General features: G+C 49.3%; 1 protein-coding gene across 12 annotated transcripts in view; it reads left to right on the plus strand.

The window, feature by feature from the left end:
- The window catches only part of MAST2 (microtubule associated serine/threonine kinase 2), a 232,577-nt gene extending 211,743 nt beyond the window's left edge, over nucleotides 1–20,834 (plus strand). For 8 of the 12 annotated variants that reach the window (XM_012434554.3, XM_012434548.2, XM_012434553.2 and 5 more), the window contains 19 exons: nucleotides 3,952–4,053; nucleotides 6,595–6,727; nucleotides 7,555–7,616; nucleotides 7,881–7,966; nucleotides 8,416–8,624; nucleotides 10,317–10,455; nucleotides 12,314–12,446; nucleotides 13,369–13,534; nucleotides 14,060–14,161; nucleotides 14,427–14,549; nucleotides 14,721–14,830; nucleotides 15,195–15,349; nucleotides 15,593–15,876; nucleotides 15,976–16,170; nucleotides 16,772–16,998; nucleotides 17,190–17,312; nucleotides 18,500–18,636; nucleotides 18,768–18,961; nucleotides 19,244–20,834. In XM_012434554.3, the coding sequence (XP_012289977.2) occupies nucleotides 3,952–4,053; nucleotides 6,595–6,727; nucleotides 7,555–7,616; nucleotides 7,881–7,966; nucleotides 8,416–8,624; nucleotides 10,317–10,455; nucleotides 12,314–12,446; nucleotides 13,369–13,534; nucleotides 14,060–14,161; nucleotides 14,427–14,549; nucleotides 14,721–14,830; nucleotides 15,195–15,349; nucleotides 15,593–15,876; nucleotides 15,976–16,170; nucleotides 16,772–16,998; nucleotides 17,190–17,312; nucleotides 18,500–18,636; nucleotides 18,768–18,961; nucleotides 19,244–20,778 (4,215 nt within the window). In that variant the 3' untranslated portion in view covers nucleotides 20,779–20,834. The remainder of the gene's footprint in view (nucleotides 1–3,951; nucleotides 4,054–6,594; nucleotides 6,728–7,554; nucleotides 7,617–7,880; nucleotides 7,967–8,415; nucleotides 8,625–10,316; nucleotides 10,456–12,313; nucleotides 12,447–13,368; nucleotides 13,535–14,059; nucleotides 14,162–14,426; nucleotides 14,550–14,720; nucleotides 14,831–15,194; nucleotides 15,350–15,592; nucleotides 15,877–15,975; nucleotides 16,171–16,771; nucleotides 16,999–17,189; nucleotides 17,313–18,499; nucleotides 18,637–18,767; nucleotides 18,962–19,243) is intronic. The other 4 variants (XM_012434549.2, XM_064372303.1, XM_012434558.3 and 1 more) reach the window with 3 other exon arrangements.
- The last annotated feature ends 335 nt before the right edge of the window (nucleotides 20,835–21,169 follow it).

The raw sequence follows: 21,169 nt of genomic DNA on the forward strand, positions 1-21,169 counted from the left end.
AGAGCAGATTGTTCTCAGTACCCCTGAAAGACATAATTAGTCCAAAGGGCATGAGTTACAGTGAGAAAGGTTTTGATTTAATAGGTGAAAAATTACTTTCTTCTATAAAAATGTCTTTTTCTGATTTCAAAAGAAATACTTAAAATCAAACATTGTAGAAGTATAATTTTAGAAAGCCAGAGTCCCATGAAAATCGCTGGTAGCTGTTAGTTTCTGTTAAAGAAAAGCTTTCTGACAGTTTGCCAGCAATGGAAAGGGGTACTCCAGAGACATTTAGGAATCAGGGATTACTGTATCAGGTAAAGGATTAATGTAAAGTAACTTCCAAGTTTCCTGGTACGTTTAAGATTGATCTTCTAGAGCCTTGCCCAAAACCTTTAGGCATTTCCCCAGACTGACTGCTAATTGGGGTAGGTTGTTTGATACAATAGGAGCACTGAGTTTGGAGCCAGTTTGTTCGTCTGTTCCCTAATTTGCGAGACCCTTGGAATGTAGAAAAGAATTCATTGCAGGCTCTATCTTAGGGAATTTGACATCAATAGGGTTACAGACCTATCAACATGTACTTACAATAAAAATAATCACTGTTATTACACTAAGTATATGAATTCTCTCATTTCCACTGACTACAGTACAACGTGATGATGAGCACCAAGGAGAGGTAGATTCTGAGCACAGAGGAGGATATGCTGAGTCTTCATGGAAAGTTCAGGGAAGGTTGAATCTTAACAGACAGGTAGGATAAAGCTAGGAAACAGCATAAACAACCTCTTGGTTGGGCACAGTGGCTCATGCCTATAATTCTAACACTTTGGGAGGCCAGGGTGAGAGGATCACTTGATCCCAGGAGCTTGAGACCAGCCTGGGCAACAAAATGAGACCCCCTCTCTACACTAGCCAAGTGTGGTGGCATGCACCTGTAATCCCAGATACTCAGGAGACTGAGTTGGGAGGATTGCCTGAGCCCTGGAAGCCGAGGTTGCAGTGAGCTGTAATTGTGTCACTGCACTCCAACCCAGATGACAGAGTGAGATCGTCTCTAAATAAATAAATAAGTAAATAACCTCTCAAAGGTGTAAAGAAACTTGGTATAATCCAGAAATTGCAGATGAAGTAGTTTGGCATGACTACAGTAAAAGATGCCCACAGGGGAAAAGCTGGCAGATTAATTTTTTTTTTTTTTGAGACATAGTCTTACTCTGTCACCCAGGCTGTAGTGCAGTGGTGTGATCTTGGCTCACTGCAACCTCTGCCCCCCAGCTTCAAGCAGTTGTCCTGCCTCAGCATCCCTAGCAGCTGGGATTACAGGCACCTGCTACCACGCCTGGCTAATTTTTGTATTTTTAGTAGAGACAGGGTTTCACCATGTTGCCCGGGCTGGTCTCAAACTCCTGACCTCAAGCGATCCACCCACCTCAGCCTCCCAAAGTGCTGATACTACAGGCATGAGCCACCGTGCCTGGCCAGCTGGCAGATGAATTTGAATAATTAGACTGGGGGCCAGAGGCTGAAGGGCCTTGTGAGGAGTTTAGATTATATCATGAATGCAGTGGGTATCATCTAATATGGCAAATTGGAAAATGACCTGATCAGATTTTAGAATAATAAAAATCAGTAACATTTATTAGTTACTGTATATTATACTGTTATTAATAGTATTTAATACATGCTAGACACTACCTCATTTAATTTATCTGATTAAATCTTCACAACCGTGTAAGGAAGGTACTTAATATTATTTCCTAAGTTTACAGATGAGGAAACTAACTTAGCTCAAGATAACTGATTTTTTTTAAGTAGCAAAACCAGGACCCAATGCCAGGTTTGGCTTATTCTAGAGCCTGAGAGCATACATTTTCAAACGTTTCATCAATAGACATTGACTGACATCTGCTGTATAGGAGGCACTCTGCTAGGCTTAGCATTTGAGGAAAGAAAAAGACATAGAGCCTCTTTACTCACTAGGCCCAGCAGTGTAACTGTAGAGACAGATAGCTCATTATGACACAGCATGACAGTACCATGTGTTATGCACTAACAGCCAGGAGAATATGTTAAAGAGAGCAGTTACTTCTTTTTCTTCTCGTGTGTGTATATATGTGTGTTGGGAACAGGAGACAGATGAGGCTTCACAGAATTGATGATATTTGGGCTACATTTTAAAAGAATAAATAGGATTTCACCAATGCTCAACCTCTCTCTTAATTTCATAACCAATACTTTAAAAAGAGAAAAGTCCTCATATACTAATTTTCCTTTCCTTGTATCCTATTCACTACTCAATCTTCTGCCTTCCAGTTTCCCTTTCCACCATTCCGCTAAAACCATTCAGGCAAAATTCACCAAGGAACTAATTGGCCAGTTGCCAAATCCTGTGGCCACTTTGAGTCCCCATCTTCTGCCACCTCTCTGTGGAACACAGTGAATACTTCTTAAACCCTCTTCTCCCCTCGTTGTCAATTCACCATTCTCACTGGTCTTGCTGACTCTTTACAAGTTCCTTTGCTGCCCATCTCTTCAGTACTGGTGTGTCACACAGCACCATCCTGCATGTCTGTTCTCCCCTTTCCCCTTTCTCCACACTCTCTCTGATGCCTTGCCACCTGCTCCCATGTCTTCAGATCTTCAGTTGTCATCTCTATGCTGAGGACTCCCACATGTGGCTGCCCCTCTTCTGAGCTTCAGATCAGTACACCCAGCTGCCCACTGGACTCCTCCACTTTGACTTCCCATATTGGTTTTTGTTCTTTGGTTGCATGTAATAGAAATATGACTCAGAATAGTTTAAACAGTAAAAGGAAACATAAGAGTAAAAGGGGTGGGTCTTAGAGAATTAAAGCTAGGGATATAACCAGGACTTAAGAAGAAACCAGAACTAGAAACCAGAAGCTCCAGGAATTTCAGGAAGTCTTCATTTCTCTTTTTCTGTGTGCATCTTTTCCTCTAGCTCCATGATAGATATGGCCATCCCTTTTCACAGTTTCTTAAACAGTTCTGCCACATTGACATTAACAATTATCTTTCTATCCATTTTTAAATTCCTAGGCAACTGATCCTCCCTGGTCAGCTATTACAGGTGAGAGGGAAGGTGCAGCCACACAGTACAAATGTGGCTCCTAGAAACCAGAGCAGTTCTCAGGAAAAAAGAGAAAGGCCTCTGGGCCAAGCAGATACCCAAGAGACTCTCTCATGTAGGTGCCTGCAACTCTATATACCCAAAATTGAGCTTATCTTTTCTGCCTAGCTGTTCTTTCTCTAAAACCAAATACAATATTTCTTTACCTATCCTCACCTAAATGTCTTATCATCTTAGAGTTCCCATTTCACTTCTTCATTGAAATTTTCCTAGAATTGAAGTTGTAGTTGCCTTCTATTTGTGCTTCTTCACCCCTTAATCTGCTTCTGTAGTAGCCCAAGTCTGTCCACTTGTCGGCATTCTTCTGCCTTGACCTATGCCTTTTTTATCTGAATTATTAGAGTTGCCTGCCAGTGGGTTTTCCTGCTTTTAGCCTTGCCCTCTTAGTGTACCCTCTACACTGCAGCCACAGTGATCCTTCTGAAGTACCTTTCTGATCATATCACTCCTCAGCTTTGAGGTCTCTATTCCTTACAGTCTAGAGTGGAAAGTGAACATCAGTGAAGGCACCATTGAGAGTTGCCCATTGAGCTGGGGTCTGAAGGGTAAGTGAGGCTTGTTGGATGTAGGAGCAGGTACAACTATATGTCTGTGTGACATTCCTTGGTGTTATGTAGTATTCTAAAGCTCAGATGGTTCCTTGTAAGCAGCTCTCTCCCTCTCATAGTCAATCAGCCTTCTGAGTTTCTTGCTTTCCAGAGCTCTCTATGCTACCAAATTGTTTCTTCCTGTAGTCAGCTCTGCCCAGTCTAGTCCTGCTTAGCCCAACCATACTGGGCCAGTAGATTGCTTAAACAACCTTCTTTTCTCTGTAGGCTCATGAGCGCTCAGAGAGCTCGGAAGTGGCTTTTGTGATGCAGCTGGTGAAAAAGCTGATGATTGTCATTGCCCGCCCAGCACGTCTCCTGGAATGCCTGGTGAGTGGACTCTAGGAAAGTCGGATGGGCAGATTTGGAGGAGGGCTATAGAGGAAGTAGCCTGCTGACAGCAAAACTGTGGTGCCACCCACCACCATTTCTGTTGCTTAGTCCTTATTTAAATATGCTTTGTGAGCACTGGGGGACTAAACAGGTTTCTGTGAGGACAAATGTATGGTCCTGAGGGGATGTGTCAGGGAGGAGTATTAGTCTAGCCCATCCCAACATGAGCAGGGCTCACATCAGTGGGGGCCTTGGGGGTAAGGAGCATCAGGAGCATAGCCCAGTTTAGTCTGCACAAGTTGAGTCCTTCATTTAATCTTCAGCAATACTTTACTGAGTACCTACTTCGTGCTAGACACTGGAGATACAGACATGAATAAAGCACAGTCTCTGATCTCAGGATGTTTCCTCTACAGTGTAGTTGGGGAACATGAGGCATGAGGACATGTAAATAGTAATTATAATAACTGCAAGAAGTATTGCAGCTGAGGTCAGTACACGGCACACCAGGAACCTAGAAAGGGAAGTGCTTTAGTCTTCCCTCGAAGGAACATTCAGTGAATGTTCCCTGGGGGACACGATATCAGCAAAATCCCAGATAAGGAGCATGGGAAGGAGCATTCAGTGGGGCACAGGGTGGGTTTGAAGAAGTGCTGAGGGGTAACCCTGGAAGGTAGGTTGTGACAAGGTCACGGAGGGTGTTGGGTTCTTAGCTCTGGAGTTTTGCATTACTCTTATGGCCACTTGGAGGCACCAGAAAATTTAGGTGAGAATGTGACATGGTCACATTTACTTTTTTCTTAAACAATATTATTAAGATATAATTTACATAAGGCCGGGCGCGGTGGCTCACGCCTGTAATCCCAGCACTTTGGGAGGCCGAGGCAGGTGGATCAGGAGGTCAAGAGATTGAGACCATCCTGGCCAACATGGTGAAACCCCATTATTACTAAAAAATACAAAAATTAGCTGGGCGTGGTGGCATGCACCTGTAGTCCGAGGTACTCAGGAGGCTGAGGCAGGAGAATTGCTTGAACCTGGGAGGCGGAGGTTGTAGTGAGCCGAGGTCATGCCACTGCACTCTAGCCTGGCGCCTAGCGACAAAGCAAGACTCTGTCTCAACAACAACAAAAAAGATACAGTTTACATACAATAAAATATATCCCTTTGATTATATAGTTCATTGAGATCTAACAAATATACACTTTTAGAATCATGGCCACAGCTGAGATAGAGAATATTTCTATTTTATAAGTTCCTTCGTGCCCCTTTGAAGTCAGTCCTCTCATCCTCCTGCTCCCAGACAATAACTTACCTGCTTTGTTTCACTAGGGATGGATTTGCCTTTTGTACAGTTTCCTAGAAATGAAACCATGTTTCTGTGTGGTTTCTGTAGTATGTATGTACTGACTTCTTTCACTCTGCATGTTTGTGGAAATTCATCCATGTTGTTGCATGTATCAGTAATTGGTTCCTATTTATTTCTGTGTAAATATTGCATCAGATTTAGTCCTAAGAAAGATTACTTTGGCTGCGACATGGATAGTGAATTGGAAGACAGGGCAAGATAAGCCAGGGACATCAGGGCAGAGGTACTCAAAGCAATTCTTGTGCGATGGGGTGGCCAGAACTCAGACATTGAATGGTAGGATAACAGAGAGAAAGAGGTGGATTAGAGAGGTATTTATGAGAGAGATATTCTGACCAGATAGGAGCTAAGGAAGAATAAGAAGTTAAAAGGACTTCCACGTCTGGTTTAGGTTATATCCAGATAGGCCCAATTCTCCAAAACAGTGAGACCACAGGGAATGAGAACAAAGTTCAGAGCTAGTGCTGTGATCGAGCAGAGAGCCTTTCCCTCAAGAACATGAAGTGCTTGGCTGAGCAGGGGCTTGGAGTCAGACCTGGACTGAATGTTGGTTTTCTGTTCCTTCCTACCTCTGTGATTATGGACACATCAGTGCATCCCTGTGAGCCTTGATTTCCTCAGTGAGATCGAAGAGTTGCTAGAGGGTTTAACCCAGTGTGTAGCCCTTGGTAGGCACTCAATTATTATGTGCAGACAAGGACTATGCTTTTCAATGGATCTCCAGCCTCTAGCACACAGGAAGTGCCTGATAAATATTTGAAGGTATGCTTGCATCAGTAGGGCTGTGCCAAAGCTCTTATGAGCCTTAATTGAGTGTGTGCCAGGACTGCTGTGGACTGGGCATCTGAACACACCTGACAGTGCCACCTGGCTGATAGAAGGCATGGGAGATCAATAGGCTGAGCTCTCTTGAAAGCAAAACCTCTAGTTCTTATTGCCAGGAAGACAGCGTATGCTTAGCATGTCCAATCTGGAGGTGACCTGGTTGACATCTTTGTCCCCATTCCTGTGATCCCCGAATCATGTTGTTTCTGAGTATTCAGGGGTGGGAGTGTCCCATCACAGAGAAAATCTTGTTCATCTCACTCTACTAAATGCTGTAAAACCAAAGAGGCCAACAGCCTTCACTTTTATCTGTCACCACTGACTACCTCTCTCCCTTGGTACAGGAGTTTGACCCTGAAGAGTTCTACCACCTATTAGAAGCAGCTGAGGGCCACGCCAAAGAGGGACAAGGGATTAAATGTGACATTCCCCGCTACATTGTTAGCCAGCTGGGCCTCACACGGGATCCCCTAGAAGGTGAGCATGCTGTCTGGTGACTACAAAGAGGCTCCATTGCCGCTGGCAAGCTCTAACAGCAGGGAAGCTGCTTGGAGAAGAGACTTAGCTTGGACATGGACACAACATGGCCTCGGTGCCTCAGGATTTTAGGAGATACACTGTGATCTCTGTGACAAAACAGCCTTTCCTTTGGAACTGCTGTTCGCATCTGCCTGACAGATCCCAGCCTGGATTGCGTCGGCCTGGCTGAGTTGCATTTAGAGTCTCAGATCCAAAGAGGTCAACAAAAAAGGGCCACAATCATATTTGCAAAAATGGTCACCTCCTCTGCAACTTGCCTCTCCTCTTGGCCACCTTACAAATCTTCCTGTGTCTTTGGGGTGGTCCAACACAGGGCTTCAGAGGATATCGCCATTCTTCTGGGCTTCCTGCTGAACCCCTGCAGGAACCATGGGCTTCCAAGTCCCTGGTCTGCAGGTATCCTGCTCCTGCCTTCTGTGCTTCCCAGCCCCATCCAGTGAAGCAGTCTTGGCTAGCAGGATGGGAACTAGTAGCCCAGATTCAGGCTGTTTTCCAGGAAATGACCCAAGTTTATAGAATTTGCCAGACCCTGTGAATGGCAATGGACTTCTAGAAATGGGGAGCAGTAGGATTTGGTTTGTTTCCTGATCCAAAAGCTGGGACTACATTGGGTATAGTGCCACAGGACTGAATTCACATCCCAGGCTGATGCAGAAAGCATTAATATACCTACCCTACATGCACCTGTTGTATGATCTGAGGGTACTGCTGAGATACCTGACATTGCCACATGCACTCTTCTCTTGTCTTTGTTTTGTTTCCAGAAATGGCCCAGTTGAGCAGCTGTGACAGTCCTGACACTCCAGAGACAGATGATTCTATTGAGGTAAAACCCTGAGCTCCTGCCCCATTCCTGGAGCCTGGGCCCTCTGAAGCAAAGAGCTATGAATTCTCTTTAAGAGAATATCTGAAGGAGGGATGGGGGTATTGGTGACAGCAAACACTGTCTGAGAAGTCATTCTATTCCCAGAAGAATGGTCAGGAGAGTACGCTAGAGCTAAGAGCTGAGAAGACGCTAGAACCACAGCTTCCGCAAGGATATGAGCTCTGAGAAGCATGCCTGTCTCCTGCCTTTTCCCTTGTCTTCCAGGGCCGTGGGGCATCTCTGCCATCTAAAAAGACACCCTCTGAAGAGGACTTCGAAACCATTAAGCTCATCAGCAATGGCGCCTATGGGTAAAGGCAGGAGTCAGGGTGTGGCCAGGACTGAAGCCAGGTCAGCCCTTGGTCTCTTCCATGTGAGAGTGTATGCTGCCCAGTCCTCTGCGCAGATGCCTCAGGGTGCATTTTCTCACTCCCAGAAGCCTCCTGGGTGGGCAGGAGTTCAGATTCCTCTGACATCTGAGCATTGTTCCTTTCCCAGACAAGATTCCCACCCCTCTTACTACCATGCATCCTCCTCTCCCTGAGCTCTAGGGAAGCATTGAGCCGTGTCATCAGGACATGGTCTATCAGGAAGTTTAAGAGTTTTGTGGGCCAGGGAGTCCCAGATCCTTCTCATTGACATGCACACCCCTGCACCCTTGTTCTGTGCATTAATTAAGTTTTGAGAGAAGGCAGTTTGGGTGGCAGAGAGCACAGCTCAGGTGCTGAGGGTCCATGGTGGGCTGGACTGTGTTTCCCAGGGCTGTGTTCCTGGTGCGGCACAAGTCCACCCGGCAGCGCTTTGCCATGAAGAAGATCAACAAGCAGAACCTGATCCTACGGAACCAGATCCAGCAGGCCTTCGTGGAACGTGACATACTGACTTTCGCCGAGAACCCTTTTGTGGTCAGCATGTTCTGCTCCTTTGAGACCAAGCGCCACTTGTGCATGGTGATGGAGTATGTTGAAGGTACTGAGGCAAAGGTGGCCTGGCACAAAGGCCAAGGCACAATCTGAGACTTAACCTTAAACAGGGACCAGCAGCTTTGTACAGAGGTGAAGTTTCAGGGCCCAACTTTCCAGTCCCTCTTTGGTATTGCTCTCGGCCTCAGGATTACTGAGACCATTTGACCATGGTGGGCACAAAGCTCCCTGCCTCGACCATGAGAGGCACTCTGAAACAGGATGTAGCAGGCCAGCAGCTATAGAATGTTGCACCCCAAAGCCTGCAGCCCTCTACTGCTAGTATCAGACAGCAACAAAGGAGGCAGCAGAGCTGTAAAAGCCCAGGATTGGGTGCTAGGAGGATTGCATCTGGACCCTCAGAAGAAAGGAAAGCCATTAATCACCCTGACTGGCTTGCAAAGGGGACATTCCTTAAAACCATGTTAAATGCTCTGGGAGTGGAACAGAAGAGCAACACAGGGCATAGTTCTGGAAAGGGGCAGCAGCTTTGCCAGTGGCCTTCCCTCTCACCTTTTCACTGTGTGTACAGCTTCCAAAGATATTATGCCTACATCTTGAGGCTGAAGCAAAACAAAACTCTGTTAGTGTTTAGTGGGTACATGCTGGGAGTTTATAGTGTTACTTTACTCAGAAACTAAAAGAAAGCCAATAGGAAGGAAGTAAAATGAACAAATGCTAATGTCTTGGCCAGATGTGTTTACAGTGTGCAGTATTCCTGTCCTAAAATATTAGGTTGGTGCAAAAGTAATTGCATTTGTGCCATTACTTTTAATAGAGGGCTGGGTTCCTTCCCTGTCTGGCCTGAAAAATGGCCTTGACAGCTATCAGCAGATTCACTTTACTTTCCACCCTCCTCCATACCCTGTGTATTAGTCCATTTTCACACTGCTAATAAAGGCATACAAGAGACTGGGCAATTTACGAAAGAAGGTTTATTGGAGTTACAGTTCATTGTGGCTGGGGAGGCCTCACAATCATGGCAGAAGATGAAAGGCATGTCTCACATAGTGGCAGACGAGAGAGAGCTTGTGCAGGGAAACTCCCCTTTATGAAACCATCAGATCTTCCAGGCATGGTGGCTCACACCTGTAATCACAGCACCTTGGAAGTCAGAGGCAGGCAGATCACCTGAGGTCAGGAATTCGAGACCAGCCTGACCAATATGGCAAAACCCCACCTCTACTGAAAATGCAAAAATTAGCTGGGTGTGGTGGCACACACCTGTAATCCCAGCTACTTGGGAGGCTGAGGCAGGAGAATCCCTTGAATCCAGAAGGCAGAGGTTGCAGTGAGCTGAGATAAGCCACTGTACTCCAGCCTGGGCGACAGAGCAAGACTGTGTCTAAAAAAATATTAATAAATGAAAATAACCATCAGATTTCATGAGACTTGTTCACTATCATGGGAATAGCATGGGAAAGACCCACTTTTATGATTGAATTTTCTCCCACTAGGTCCCTTCCCACAACACATGGGAATTATGGGAGCTACAATTCAAGATGAGATGTGGGTGGAGACACAGCCAAACCATATCACTGTGTCTCCCACCCATGCCAGCAGCAAAAGGGCTAGAATAGAGTCTCCAGCACCAGGATATTCCATGAAGCTGTCTCTGGGACCTCAGAAACTGCCAGATGGGAACTGACTAGAGTAGGGAACTGGATCCTTTCCTCATGGTAGCCTGGGCTTATTGCAGGGGGAGACTGTGCCACTCTGTTGAAGAATATTGGGGCCCTGCCTGTGGACATGGTGCGTCTATACTTTGCAGAAACTGTGCTGGCCCTGGAGTACTTACACAACTATGGCATCGTGCACCGTGACCTCAAGCCTGACAAGTATGTCTACTCTCTGTGTCCCTTGTCCAGGGTCTCCCTCTTGGGTCTCTAGATAAATGTTGGCAAGCACAGTAGATCTAAATGTATCCAGATGGCTACTGGGAAAACATGTCTCTGTGTGTGTCCAGCTAGGCCTAGTTCTCTAGCCCCCCGACCCCAGATGCATATCATTGCCTCAAGGTCTGGCTGGAGCATTATAAGGCTTCAGTGACATAAGAGTCACTGAGGAGCCCCACTGAAGAAACCAAGAACAAAAGAATAAGCACATGTCGTAGATGGCTGAACAAGTGTCCTGACATTTACTGACATCTACTCTGTGCCAAGCACTATTTTCTGGGTTTTAAATATAGTCCCTGGCATGTAGAAGTTAAGTCTACAGTGGGAGACAGAAATATATGTATATAGGCTTCTTCTCAGAGGGTATTAGTCAAGTGGAAAAAGGTAGGAGACCTGCTTTCCAAAGCAGGAGAGCAGAATGTGCAGAGGCACACAGGTGCAAGAGAACATCACTTGTTCAGGAACTACAAATAGTACAACATGGTGACAGCTTAGATGGTGAGACAGTAGTTAAGAGAAAAGGTGAGAGAGGCAGGTGCTTGTTCATCAAGGGCCCTTTTGTTATATTTGAGTTTTATTTTAAAGGGGCCTAGAGAATCTTCGAAGGGTCCGTTAACCAAAGATATGATAGAATGGCATACCCAGATTGTGGTTTAGGTTTAGAAAGCTCACTCTGCTGGTGAAGAGAGACACTGAGACCAGGGCAAAGACAGCAATGCCTGCAGCAGAACAGGGAGTCAGGATAGAAAGAAGAGAGGTGTAGCATGGGGAAGGAGAAAGGGAAGAGGATCAGGTTGGAGTGGGGGTAGGAAGGGAAGCAAGGAAACAGAAGGAGGCTGGGATGTCTTTCAGATTTCCAGCTTGGGACTGTTGCAGGGTGATAAGCCTCTGTGGGAGAAAGTGGCTTTGACATTAGACAGACAGACCTGAGTTCAAATGGCCACTCTTCTTGTTAAGTCTGAGTTTGAGTCTATTAATTAAATTTCCCTGACCCTAACGTTCCTCCTTTCTAAAATAGGGATAATTATACCTACCTTTGATGTGTTACTCTAGAAAACCTTTCAGGGGCCAGAATATTTTTACAGCACCACAGAGCTTATAGATAACAGAAATTATTGTTTTTCACTGAGAAAGGGAACCAGTTGGGAGGTATGACTTTGTTTTGGACAAGTTGAATTTGTGGTGCCTGAAAGACATATGGACAGTTGGGTAGGCCTGGAGCTCAAGAAGGAAGTCAGGGCCAGAGGTACTATTTGGGGAATCATTAGAATAAAAGGGTGGCAGGGTAAAGCCTTAAGAACAAAATGAGTGGCTCAGGCGGAGTATATGAAGGGATCTTAGTTTCTCCCAACCAACCCTCTTCCTAAGAGCAGCCATGGACATGGAACAAAATTATGTGCCCCCTGCCCCTCTCCCTGAAACAGGAGTATTATGGGCCACTCAGGTCGGGAGAGGGGACTAGGAATGGCTACAGCAGCTGCTTTAGGATGAGACTGAGCTCAGTTCTGTAGAAGAAACTCTTCCTCAACTGAATGATTCCTACCCCCAATATAGAATACAGTTAGGGCAATAAATAGAAATGGAGTTGCGGGAATAGGCAAAAGGCAGGTTTGTTGCTTGTGTAGAATGTAACACTCACATAGCTAGAGCGATTTACTTTTTCACACCTGCCTGTCCCCCTGCTGAAGCTGTTTCACAGTACCCCCATGGAAGCCTGAGTGGGGAAATTGGGCATATACTAAAATCAGTACTCTTGGAAAACCAGGAATAACTTCATAATTTTGTGTCTCTGGTCTCCCAGCCTCCTAATTACATCCATGGGGCACATCAAGCTCACTGACTTTGGACTATCCAAAATTGGCCTCATGAGTCTGACAACGAACTTATATGAGGGTCATATTGAAAAGGATGCCCGGGAATTCTTGGACAAGCAGGTAAGGAAGGGTAGTTGATATAGTGGGGGTTAAATTCTAGGCCCTTGGCCTGGCACAGTGGCTCACGCCCATAATACCAGCCCTTTGGGAGGCTGAAGCAGGAGGATCACTTGAGGCCAGGAATTCAAAACCAGCCCTGGGCAACATAGTGAGACCCCATCTCTACATTTGTACCCACATACATACATTCCAGGCCCTAGAAGAAGGCCTTGGGGCCATATGCTTACCTTGTAGCTAGATGTTAAGATTGGGGAACCCCTATCTTTTCTACCTTTGGGTTCCAGAGAGGCATTGATATAGGTAGCACATTTGGAAAGCAGGATGAGCCATGAGAATCATATGGATATAAAATCCAAAGTCATCTTCCTCCTCAGGGTTTGGAGAAAATAGGTCATGTAACTGTTCAGCACAGAGTTTCATATGAGATCAGTCTCGAATCTCCCAGCCTGAGTCAAGGACAAGGCTCTCCTGGAGCTTGTGGTTCTTGGAACACAGCTCTGAATTTCCACTGGGCTGTGGCCCAGTGTCCTGAGAGGCAGCCTCTGGATGTTCCCTGGTTTAACATTTCAGGTTGTGACTGTTCACCAGTCCCTGTAGTAGTTATGTGACTCGTAGGGTCTGTTCTGTTAGAGGCTGGAGTGCATAGGCCACTTGTGGGATCAGATGCCAGAGGTGGGTGTTGAGGGCTTAAAGGATGGTAATTCCAGGCTAGAATGAGACTTTTTTGTTAATTAGGAAATACTATCAAACAGTGCCAACTCTTGTTCCCTGGGGCTCCTGTTGATCTTATTCGTTAACTAAGGTGGGCTGAGTCTTCATTCAGAGACTCTTCTGTTCCAGAGGTGGGAGCATCCCCCTCTCCAGCTGTCATGCCAGTGAGCAGCCTCAGGAGGCTAAGCCAGCCTGGCCTTTCTGTGCCCAGGTATGCGGGACCCCGGAATACATTGCGCCTGAGGTGATCCTGCGCCAGGGCTATGGGAAGCCAGTGGACTGGTGGGCCATGGGCATTATCCTGTATGAGTTCCTGGTGGGCTGTGTCCCTTTTTTTGGAGATACTCCGGAGGAGCTCTTTGGGCAGGTGATCAGTGGTAGGTATTCTCCCCCTGGCCCAGTGGGGAAACAGTGTGGATCCACAAATATGATGTATGCCAGCAGCTTGTGAGACCTGTGAGCTCTTGTTCTGAACTCAGGGTGTGTGTGTGATGTCCGCTGCTTTGGGGGTGGGTGCGTCTGTTTCTGCCTGTACATACACGTGCATGCTGTGTCCCTGGGGCTTCACATATCTCCCCTCTATACCTGTGTGTTCCTGGTTGTTTGTGCACATCCCATGAGTGTGAGGGGTTTGTGTGCGTATTTTGTGGAGTATAAAAGCAGGGTAAGCTGGAGCTTCAGGATAGGGGAAATCACTGTTTTGCAGTGCCCACTTTGGATCAAAGATCAAGCTATGATCTAGGAACCTATAGAATTTAAGGACTGGGGTCTCAGGCAAGGCTTTTGGGGCTCTGGGCTGGGCCCTTTTTGCCTCCTTTCCTTACACTGTCCTGGGACCCTCTTCTACATCTCTCCACTCTACCCACAATTTCTCCTTTCCCTCTCACCCATGATGACTTCAGATGAGATTGTGTGGCCTGAGGGTGATGATGCACTGCCCCCAGACACCCAGGACCTCACCTCCAAACTGCTCCACCAGAACCCTCTGGAGAGACTGGGCACAGGTAGGACAGGCCCCGCTAACTTTTCTCACTACTTGGAAAAGAGGTAAGGGAGACGAGGTTCCGAACCCTGGAGGTTTGGGCTTCAGTTATGGGCAGCCCGTCTGGATCCTGACACTCTGCCCTGCTCCCTGTAGGCAGAGAAGGGAAGATGCTTGAGCTGACCGCCTAGGTACAGCTTCTCAAGGTCTGGCTTCTTACTAGATGTGCTGACTTGGACTCCATGCAGCTCATCCTATCCCCTTGCCCATGCCCTCCCTGTCCACAGGAGGTGCCTATGAGGTGAAGGAGCACCCATTCTTTACTGGTCTGGACTGGACAGGACTTCTTCGCCAGAAGGCTGAATTTATTCCTCAGCTGGAGTCAGAGGACGATACTAGCTATTTTGACAGTAAGGCCGCCAATTGGTGGGGTAGAGTATGGGTGCTACCCATTTGCCTAGAAATACCTATGTACACTGAACTTGGCATTGGGAGCAACTTCTCAGGGCTCTGCTGAAATCTAATGGGGTCAGAAGGAGGCCACCAGCAGGACTCTGAAGTGTCCTTTATGTGTGTCCCAGCCCGCTCAGAGCGCTACCACCACGTGGACTCGGAGGATGAGGAAGACGTGAGTGAGGATGGCTGCCTTGAGATCCGCCAGTTTTCCTCCTGCTCTCCAAGGTTCAGCAAGGTGTGACTGAGGAGACCCAGAATGGGCACAACAGGCTGGAGGATCAGAAGAGGGCCTGTCAAAGGGCACACCTGGGGCAGGCTCAAGGATTGGGGATGGGGCCACCTCTAGAAAAAGAGGAGCAGAGGATTGGGGCTCCATATAGCTATATATAGGTGCTTCTAGAACCACTGTAGCCCCTGACATGAGATGCCAAGTCAGATCAGTGGAATAACTGCTTCCCCAAATATTCAGCAGGGATGTGTGGAGGAGGGAAGGAGCCAACTGGCTCAAATTCCTGGGTTTCCGATGCCAAGGATGTGTTTTGCCACTTGGGAGGTACGGATGCCAGAGCCCATCCCCAATGCATCCCCTGTCCCCACAGGTATACAGCAGCATGGAACGGCTCTCGCTACTCGAAGAGCGTCGGACGCCACCCCCAACCAAGCGCAGCCTGAGTGAGGAGAAGGAAGACCGCTCAGAAGGCCTGGCGGGGCTCAAAGGCCGAGACCGGGGCTGGGTGATCGGCTCCCCTGAGATGTGAGCACACAGAACTCACCCAGGGTGGGCGACAGCTATCCCTGCATTGTCACAGATGATGAGAGAGATTCTGATGCTGGGGAAGAGTGCAGGTGGCAGTGAGGGGGCATTCATAGGGTGGCTCCTGGAGGAATGTCTGCAGAGGAAAGTTCCATTACTATAACCCTTGTGTGCCCCAAAGGAGGTCTGGTGGCAGGAGGGGGACCACGTGGGCCATCTCACCCCAGGCCTTGTGTCTCATAGATTACGGAAGCGGCTGTCAGTGTCTGAGTCATCCCACACGGAGAGTGACTCAAGCCCTCCAATGACAGTGCGACGCCGCTGCTCAGGCCTCCTGGATGTACCTCGGTTCCCTGAGGGCCCTGAGGAGGCCAGCAGCACCCCTAGGAGGCAGCTGCAGGAGGGTGTATGGTTCCTGACACCCCCTTCTGGAGAGGGGGTATCTGGGCTTGTCCCTGAACGCTCTGGGGAGCAGCGGCTGAAGCTGGATGAGGAAGCTGTTAGACGGAGCAGTGGTTCCAGTCCAGGTACGGCCCAGTGGGCGGCCAAAGGACCTAAGCTGGAGGATACTGCAGGGTAGGCGTCTCAGCGGCATCACGGGTCTCACTGCTCACTTGGACCCACAGCTATAGAGACCCGAGGCCGTGGGACCCCGCAGCTGTCTGAAGGAGCCACGGCCAAGGCCATCAGTGACCTGGCTGTGCGTAGGGCCCGCCACCGGCTGCTCTCTGGGGACTCTATAGAGAAGCGCACTGCTCGCCCTGTCAACAAAGTGATCAAGTCTGCCTCAGCCACAGCCCTCTCGCTCCTCATTCCTTCGGGTGAGGCCCCTGGGGAGCTGGGATAAAACTCACAGGAAGGGCCTTGGAATCTCTAGGCCTGTGGCAGGGTTCTGCATGTGGCAGGTGTGTATGTGTGTTAAGCAGTGATTTAAGAGACTGTGGTCCCTGAAGGTGTGTATTGGTAGCTGGGGTTGTGTATACATGTGCCAGAAGGCAGGGTAGCGCCATGTCACAAGTGCAGGCTTTGGGGCAAAGAGCTCATACTCAAATCCTGGCTTCATCACTAAAGGGCTCTTGAGCTTGAGCCAGTTGCTTAACTCCTCTAAGCCTCAAGTTTCTCATCCAAAAATGTGGACATAATAGTGGCCAGCTCATAGGTTAATTGTGACATTTAAATATGTGTGACGAGCTTGTATAGTCCCTGATACACACATAAATGCTTTCCTCATCACCTCATCTCAGAGCTGGATATGTGAGAGGGCTTCACAGGTCAGGGGTTGTGGGGAAAATGGACCTGGGCTCAGGTTCTGTCTGTGACAAGAGTTGTGCTGAAATCAACAAACTGGACCGGGGGCCACACTGGGAGCATGACCAGGCCAAGGCCCTCTGACCCACTAAGTCCTGGCTTCTCCTTCTCCAGAACACCACACCTGCTCCCCGTTGGCCAGCCCCATGTCCCCACATTCTCAGTCGTCCAACCCATCATCCCGGGACTCTTCTCCAAGCAGGGACTTCTTGCCAGCCCTTGGCAGTGTGAGGCCCCCCATCATCATCCACCGAGCTGGCAAGAAGTATGGCTTCACCCTGCGGGCCATCCGTGTCTACATGGGTGACTCCGACGTCTACACCGTGCACCACATGGTGTGGGTATGTCTGACCATCCAGAGCTGCTGTCTCCCAGCTTCATCACCCTTCCAGCTTCCCCTTCGTGGAGCCCATCTGTCCCTGCTCGGGGGTCAGAGGGTGGTGGTGAAGGGGGTCACAGTTTAATGTGCAGAACCAGGCCCTATACTTCATGTTCAGGCTCCAGTGTGAGTACTGTTCTCTTCCTGGTGCAGCACGTGGAGGACGGAGGTCCAGCCAGCGAGGCAGGGCTTCGTCAAGGTGACCTCATCACCCATGTCAATGGGGAAACTGTGCATGGGCTGGTGCACACGGAGGTGGTGGAGCTGATCCTGAAGGTTAGTGCTGGGTTGGCTGCCCGCATGGTCCCTGAATGACCTCAGCCTGTGAGTCTGTGACAGCAAGGTAGTGGGTGAGTTGGGTGCACACACATCTACACTATGGATGTAGATACACACAGGCTAGGCGCAGTGGCTCATACCTGTAATCCCAACACTTTGGGAGGCTGAGGCATGTGGATTACCTGAGGCCAGAAGTTTGAGACCAGCCTGGCCAACATTGAAACCCTGCCTCTGCTAAAAATAAAAATTAAAAAAAAAAAATGGCCGAGTGTGGTGGCTCACACCTGTAATCCTAGCACTTTGGGAGGCCAAGGCAGACGGATCACCTGAGGTTAGGAGTTCAAGACCAGTGTGGCCAACATAGTGAAACTCTGTCTACTAAAAATGCAAAAATTAGCCAGGTGTGGTGGTAGGTGCTTGTAATCCCAGCTACTTGGGAGGCTGAGGCAGGAGAATCGCTTGAACCCAGGAGGCAGAGTTTGCAGTTAGCCGAGATCGTGCCACTGCATTCAAGCCTGGGTGACAGAGCAAGACTTCATCTCAAGAAAAAAAAAGTCCGGGTGCGGTGGCTCACGCTTGTAATCCCAGCACTTTGGGAGGCTGAGGCAGGTAGATCACGAGGTCAGGAGTTCAAGACTAGCCTGGCCAATACAGTGAAACCCCATCTCTACTAAAAATACAAAATTAGCTGGGCATGGCGGCAGGTGCCTAGTAATCCCAGCTACTTGGTAGGCTGAGGCAGGAGAATCGCTTGAACCCAGGAGGTGGACGTTGCAGTAAGCCAAGATCGTGCAACTACACTCCAGCCTGGGCAACAGAGCCAGACTCCGTCTCAAAAAAAAAAAAGATGAAAGTACACACAGAACTTGAATGTGGCCAAGAGATTTCTCCACAAGGTAGCACCCTCACTTTCTTAGGCCCAGGGATCCTTCTGAGCTGTGGGTAGGGCTGCAGAATGGGACAGGTTAGCCTGTTCTCTACCTTCTAACCCTTAAACCACTCAGGCTCCAATAGGAGCCATTCCTCGTCTGTGAAGACAGAATATAGGCCTGTAGTTCAGATGTGTTGGTGCAGAGGCAAAAGCTGGAGCTGTGGCATAGCCATGCTGCGGGGAAGGACTGGGGATGGGGAGGGGCAAGAATATGGCCTCCAGCTTAGCCTAGGCCTCATGCTATGCTCCCCAGAGTGGAAACAAGGTGGCTATTTCAACAACTCCCCTGGAGAACACATCCATTAAAGTGGGGCCAGCTAGGAAGGGCAGCTACAAGGCCAAGATGGCCCGAAGGAGCAAGAGGAGCCACGGCAAGGATGGGCAAGAAAGGTGAGCCAGGCACAGTCCAGAGGATCTACTCTGGGCCACGTGAGTGCTGTACATGCCGGGTGCCTTGGCCCTGGGCCCAGTGTGTGTTGTGCTCTCTGCACCAACTCTGCCTTTGACCCTTATCCCCACAGCAGAAAAAGGAGTTCCCTGTTTCGCAGGATCACCAAGCAAGCATCCCTGCTCCACACCAGCCGCAGCCTTTCTTCCCTTAACCGTTCCTTGTCATCAGGGGAGAGTGGGCCAGCCTCTCCCACACACAGCCACAGCCTTTCCCCCCGATCTCCCACTCAAGCCTACCGCGTGACCCCCGATGCTGTGCATTCAGGTATGAAGGGCTCCCTGCAAATCAGAGACAACCCCTGAGAAATAGGAAAGTTCCTAGGCCCTATATGCTCCTCACAGATCCCACTCTGAATCTCTCTTTCAGCCCACCCCCCTGAAAGATCCTGCAGTCTCAGGGAGGAATTAATTGATGGGAAAGGGGGTAGCTTGGTTTCTGGGACATCACAGGGCTAAGCCCTGTCTTGCCCTTCAGTCACTTCTAACAGCTAACACTGCTCTGCTTTTGTCTGTCTGTCTGTCTGTCTGTCTGTCTCTTTGTACAAAGTGGGGGGGAATTCATCACAGAGCAGCTCCCCCAGCTCCAGCGTGCCCAGTTCCCCAGCCGGCTCTGGGCATACACGGCCTAGCTCCCTCCACGGTCTGGCACCCAAGCTCCAGCGCCAGTACCGCTCTCCACGGCGCAAGTCAGCAGGCAGCATCCCACTGTCACCACTGGCCCACACCCCTTCTCCCCCACCCCCAGCAGCTTCACCTCAGCGGTCCCCATCACCCCTGTCTGGTCATGTAGCCCAGGCCTTTCCCACAAAGCTTCACTTGTCACCTCCCCTAGGCAGGCAACTCTCGCGGCCCAAGAGTGCGGAGCCACCCCGTTCACCACTACTCAAGAGGGTGCAGTCAGCTGAGAAACTGGCAGCAGCACTGGCTGCTTCTGAGAAGAAGCTAGCCACTTCTCGCAAGCACAGCCTTGACCTGCCCCACTCTGAGCTAAAGAAGGAACTGCCGCCTAGGGAAGTCAGCCCTCTGGAGGCAGTTGGAGCCAGGGGTGTGCTTTCTGGCAAGGGAGCCCTGCCAGGGAAAGGGGTGCTGCTGCAGCCTGCTCCTTCACGGGCCCTAGGCACTCTCCGGCAGGACCGAGCCGAACGACGAGAGTCACTGCAGAAGCAAGAAGCCATTCGTGAGGTGGACTCCTCGGAGGATGACACGGAGGAGGGGCCTGAGAACAGCCAGGGTGCACAGGAGCTGAGTGTGGCACCTCATCCAGAAGTGAGCCAGAGTGTGGCCCCCAGAGGAGCAGAAGAGAGTGGGGAAGAGGATATTTTCTCGTCCAGAGTCCCCAGGAGCCAGGGCCCAGTGGTCCCAGGTCTATTGACAGGGATTACGCTGGGGCCTCCCAAAATGGAAGGTCCCAGTGGCCCCCAGAGGAGGCTCAGGAGCCCACAAACTGTTGAGGAGGCTGCCAGCTCCTCCTCACCAGACCCCAACCTGGGTAAGTCTGGAGCTACAGACCCCATCCTTTCTGAAGGCTGCTGGAAGGCTCAGTGCCTCCACACCCAGGCACTAACAGCACTTTCTCCCAGCTCTTCAGGACTCGCCCCCACCAGCAGCCTCTCTCCTCCCACCTCCACCTCTGGGAAGCCGGGCACGTGGTCCTTGAAATTCCATATTGAGGGCCCAGACAGGGCATCCCCAAGCAGAAAGGCAACCATGGCAGGTGGGCTAGCCAACCTCCAGGATTTGGAAACCACAACTCCAGCCCACCCTAAGAACCTGTCTCCCAGGGAGCAGGGGAAGACACAGCCACCTAGTGCCCCCAGACTGACCCATCCCCCTTGTGAGGATCCCAGCCAAGGCTGGCTATGGGAGTCTGAGTGTGCACAAGTAGTGAAAGAGGATCCAGCCCTGAGCATCACCCAAGTGCCTGATGCCTCAGGTGACAGAAGGCAGGACGTTCCATACCGAGGCTGCCCCCTCACCCAGGAGTCTGAGCCCAGCCTCCTCTGGAGGGGCCAAGAAGCAGGGGGCCATCAAAAGCATCAGGAGTTGGCATTGGTGCCAGATGAGTTTTTAAAGCAAACATAGCAGTTGTTTGCCATTTCTTGCACTCAGACCTGTGTAATATATGCTCCTGGAAACCATCTTTATGCCGTTTGCTTGCTTTCCTTTGGTCAACCCACATGTAACTAGGTCCTGTGTTGCTGCTGGGAATATAGTGGTGAATAAAATAGTTTCCACCATCGGGGAGAGCCACCTAACCCAGCTTGACTTCCCAAAGGCTGTGACATTTGAGCTCAAACATGAAGAATAGATGATAGGTAGTAGTTCGCTAGGTGTGGAAGAGTGGAGGTTGGCTTAAGAAAGCATCTCCAGACAAAGTTTAGCACATAAAGTATACCTGGTATATTCAAGGAACCAAAGACAATTCAAAGTAGAAATGGGTCTGGCAAGTGAGGCAAGGGCTATGTATAATGGT

Source organism: Aotus nancymaae, unplaced genomic scaffold (assembly GCF_030222135.1).
Source record: "Aotus nancymaae isolate 86718 unplaced genomic scaffold, 86718_ANA_hifiasm-v0.15.2.pri h1tg000007l, whole genome shotgun sequence".
Taxonomy (NCBI): Eukaryota; Metazoa; Chordata; class Mammalia; order Primates; family Aotidae; genus Aotus; species Aotus nancymaae.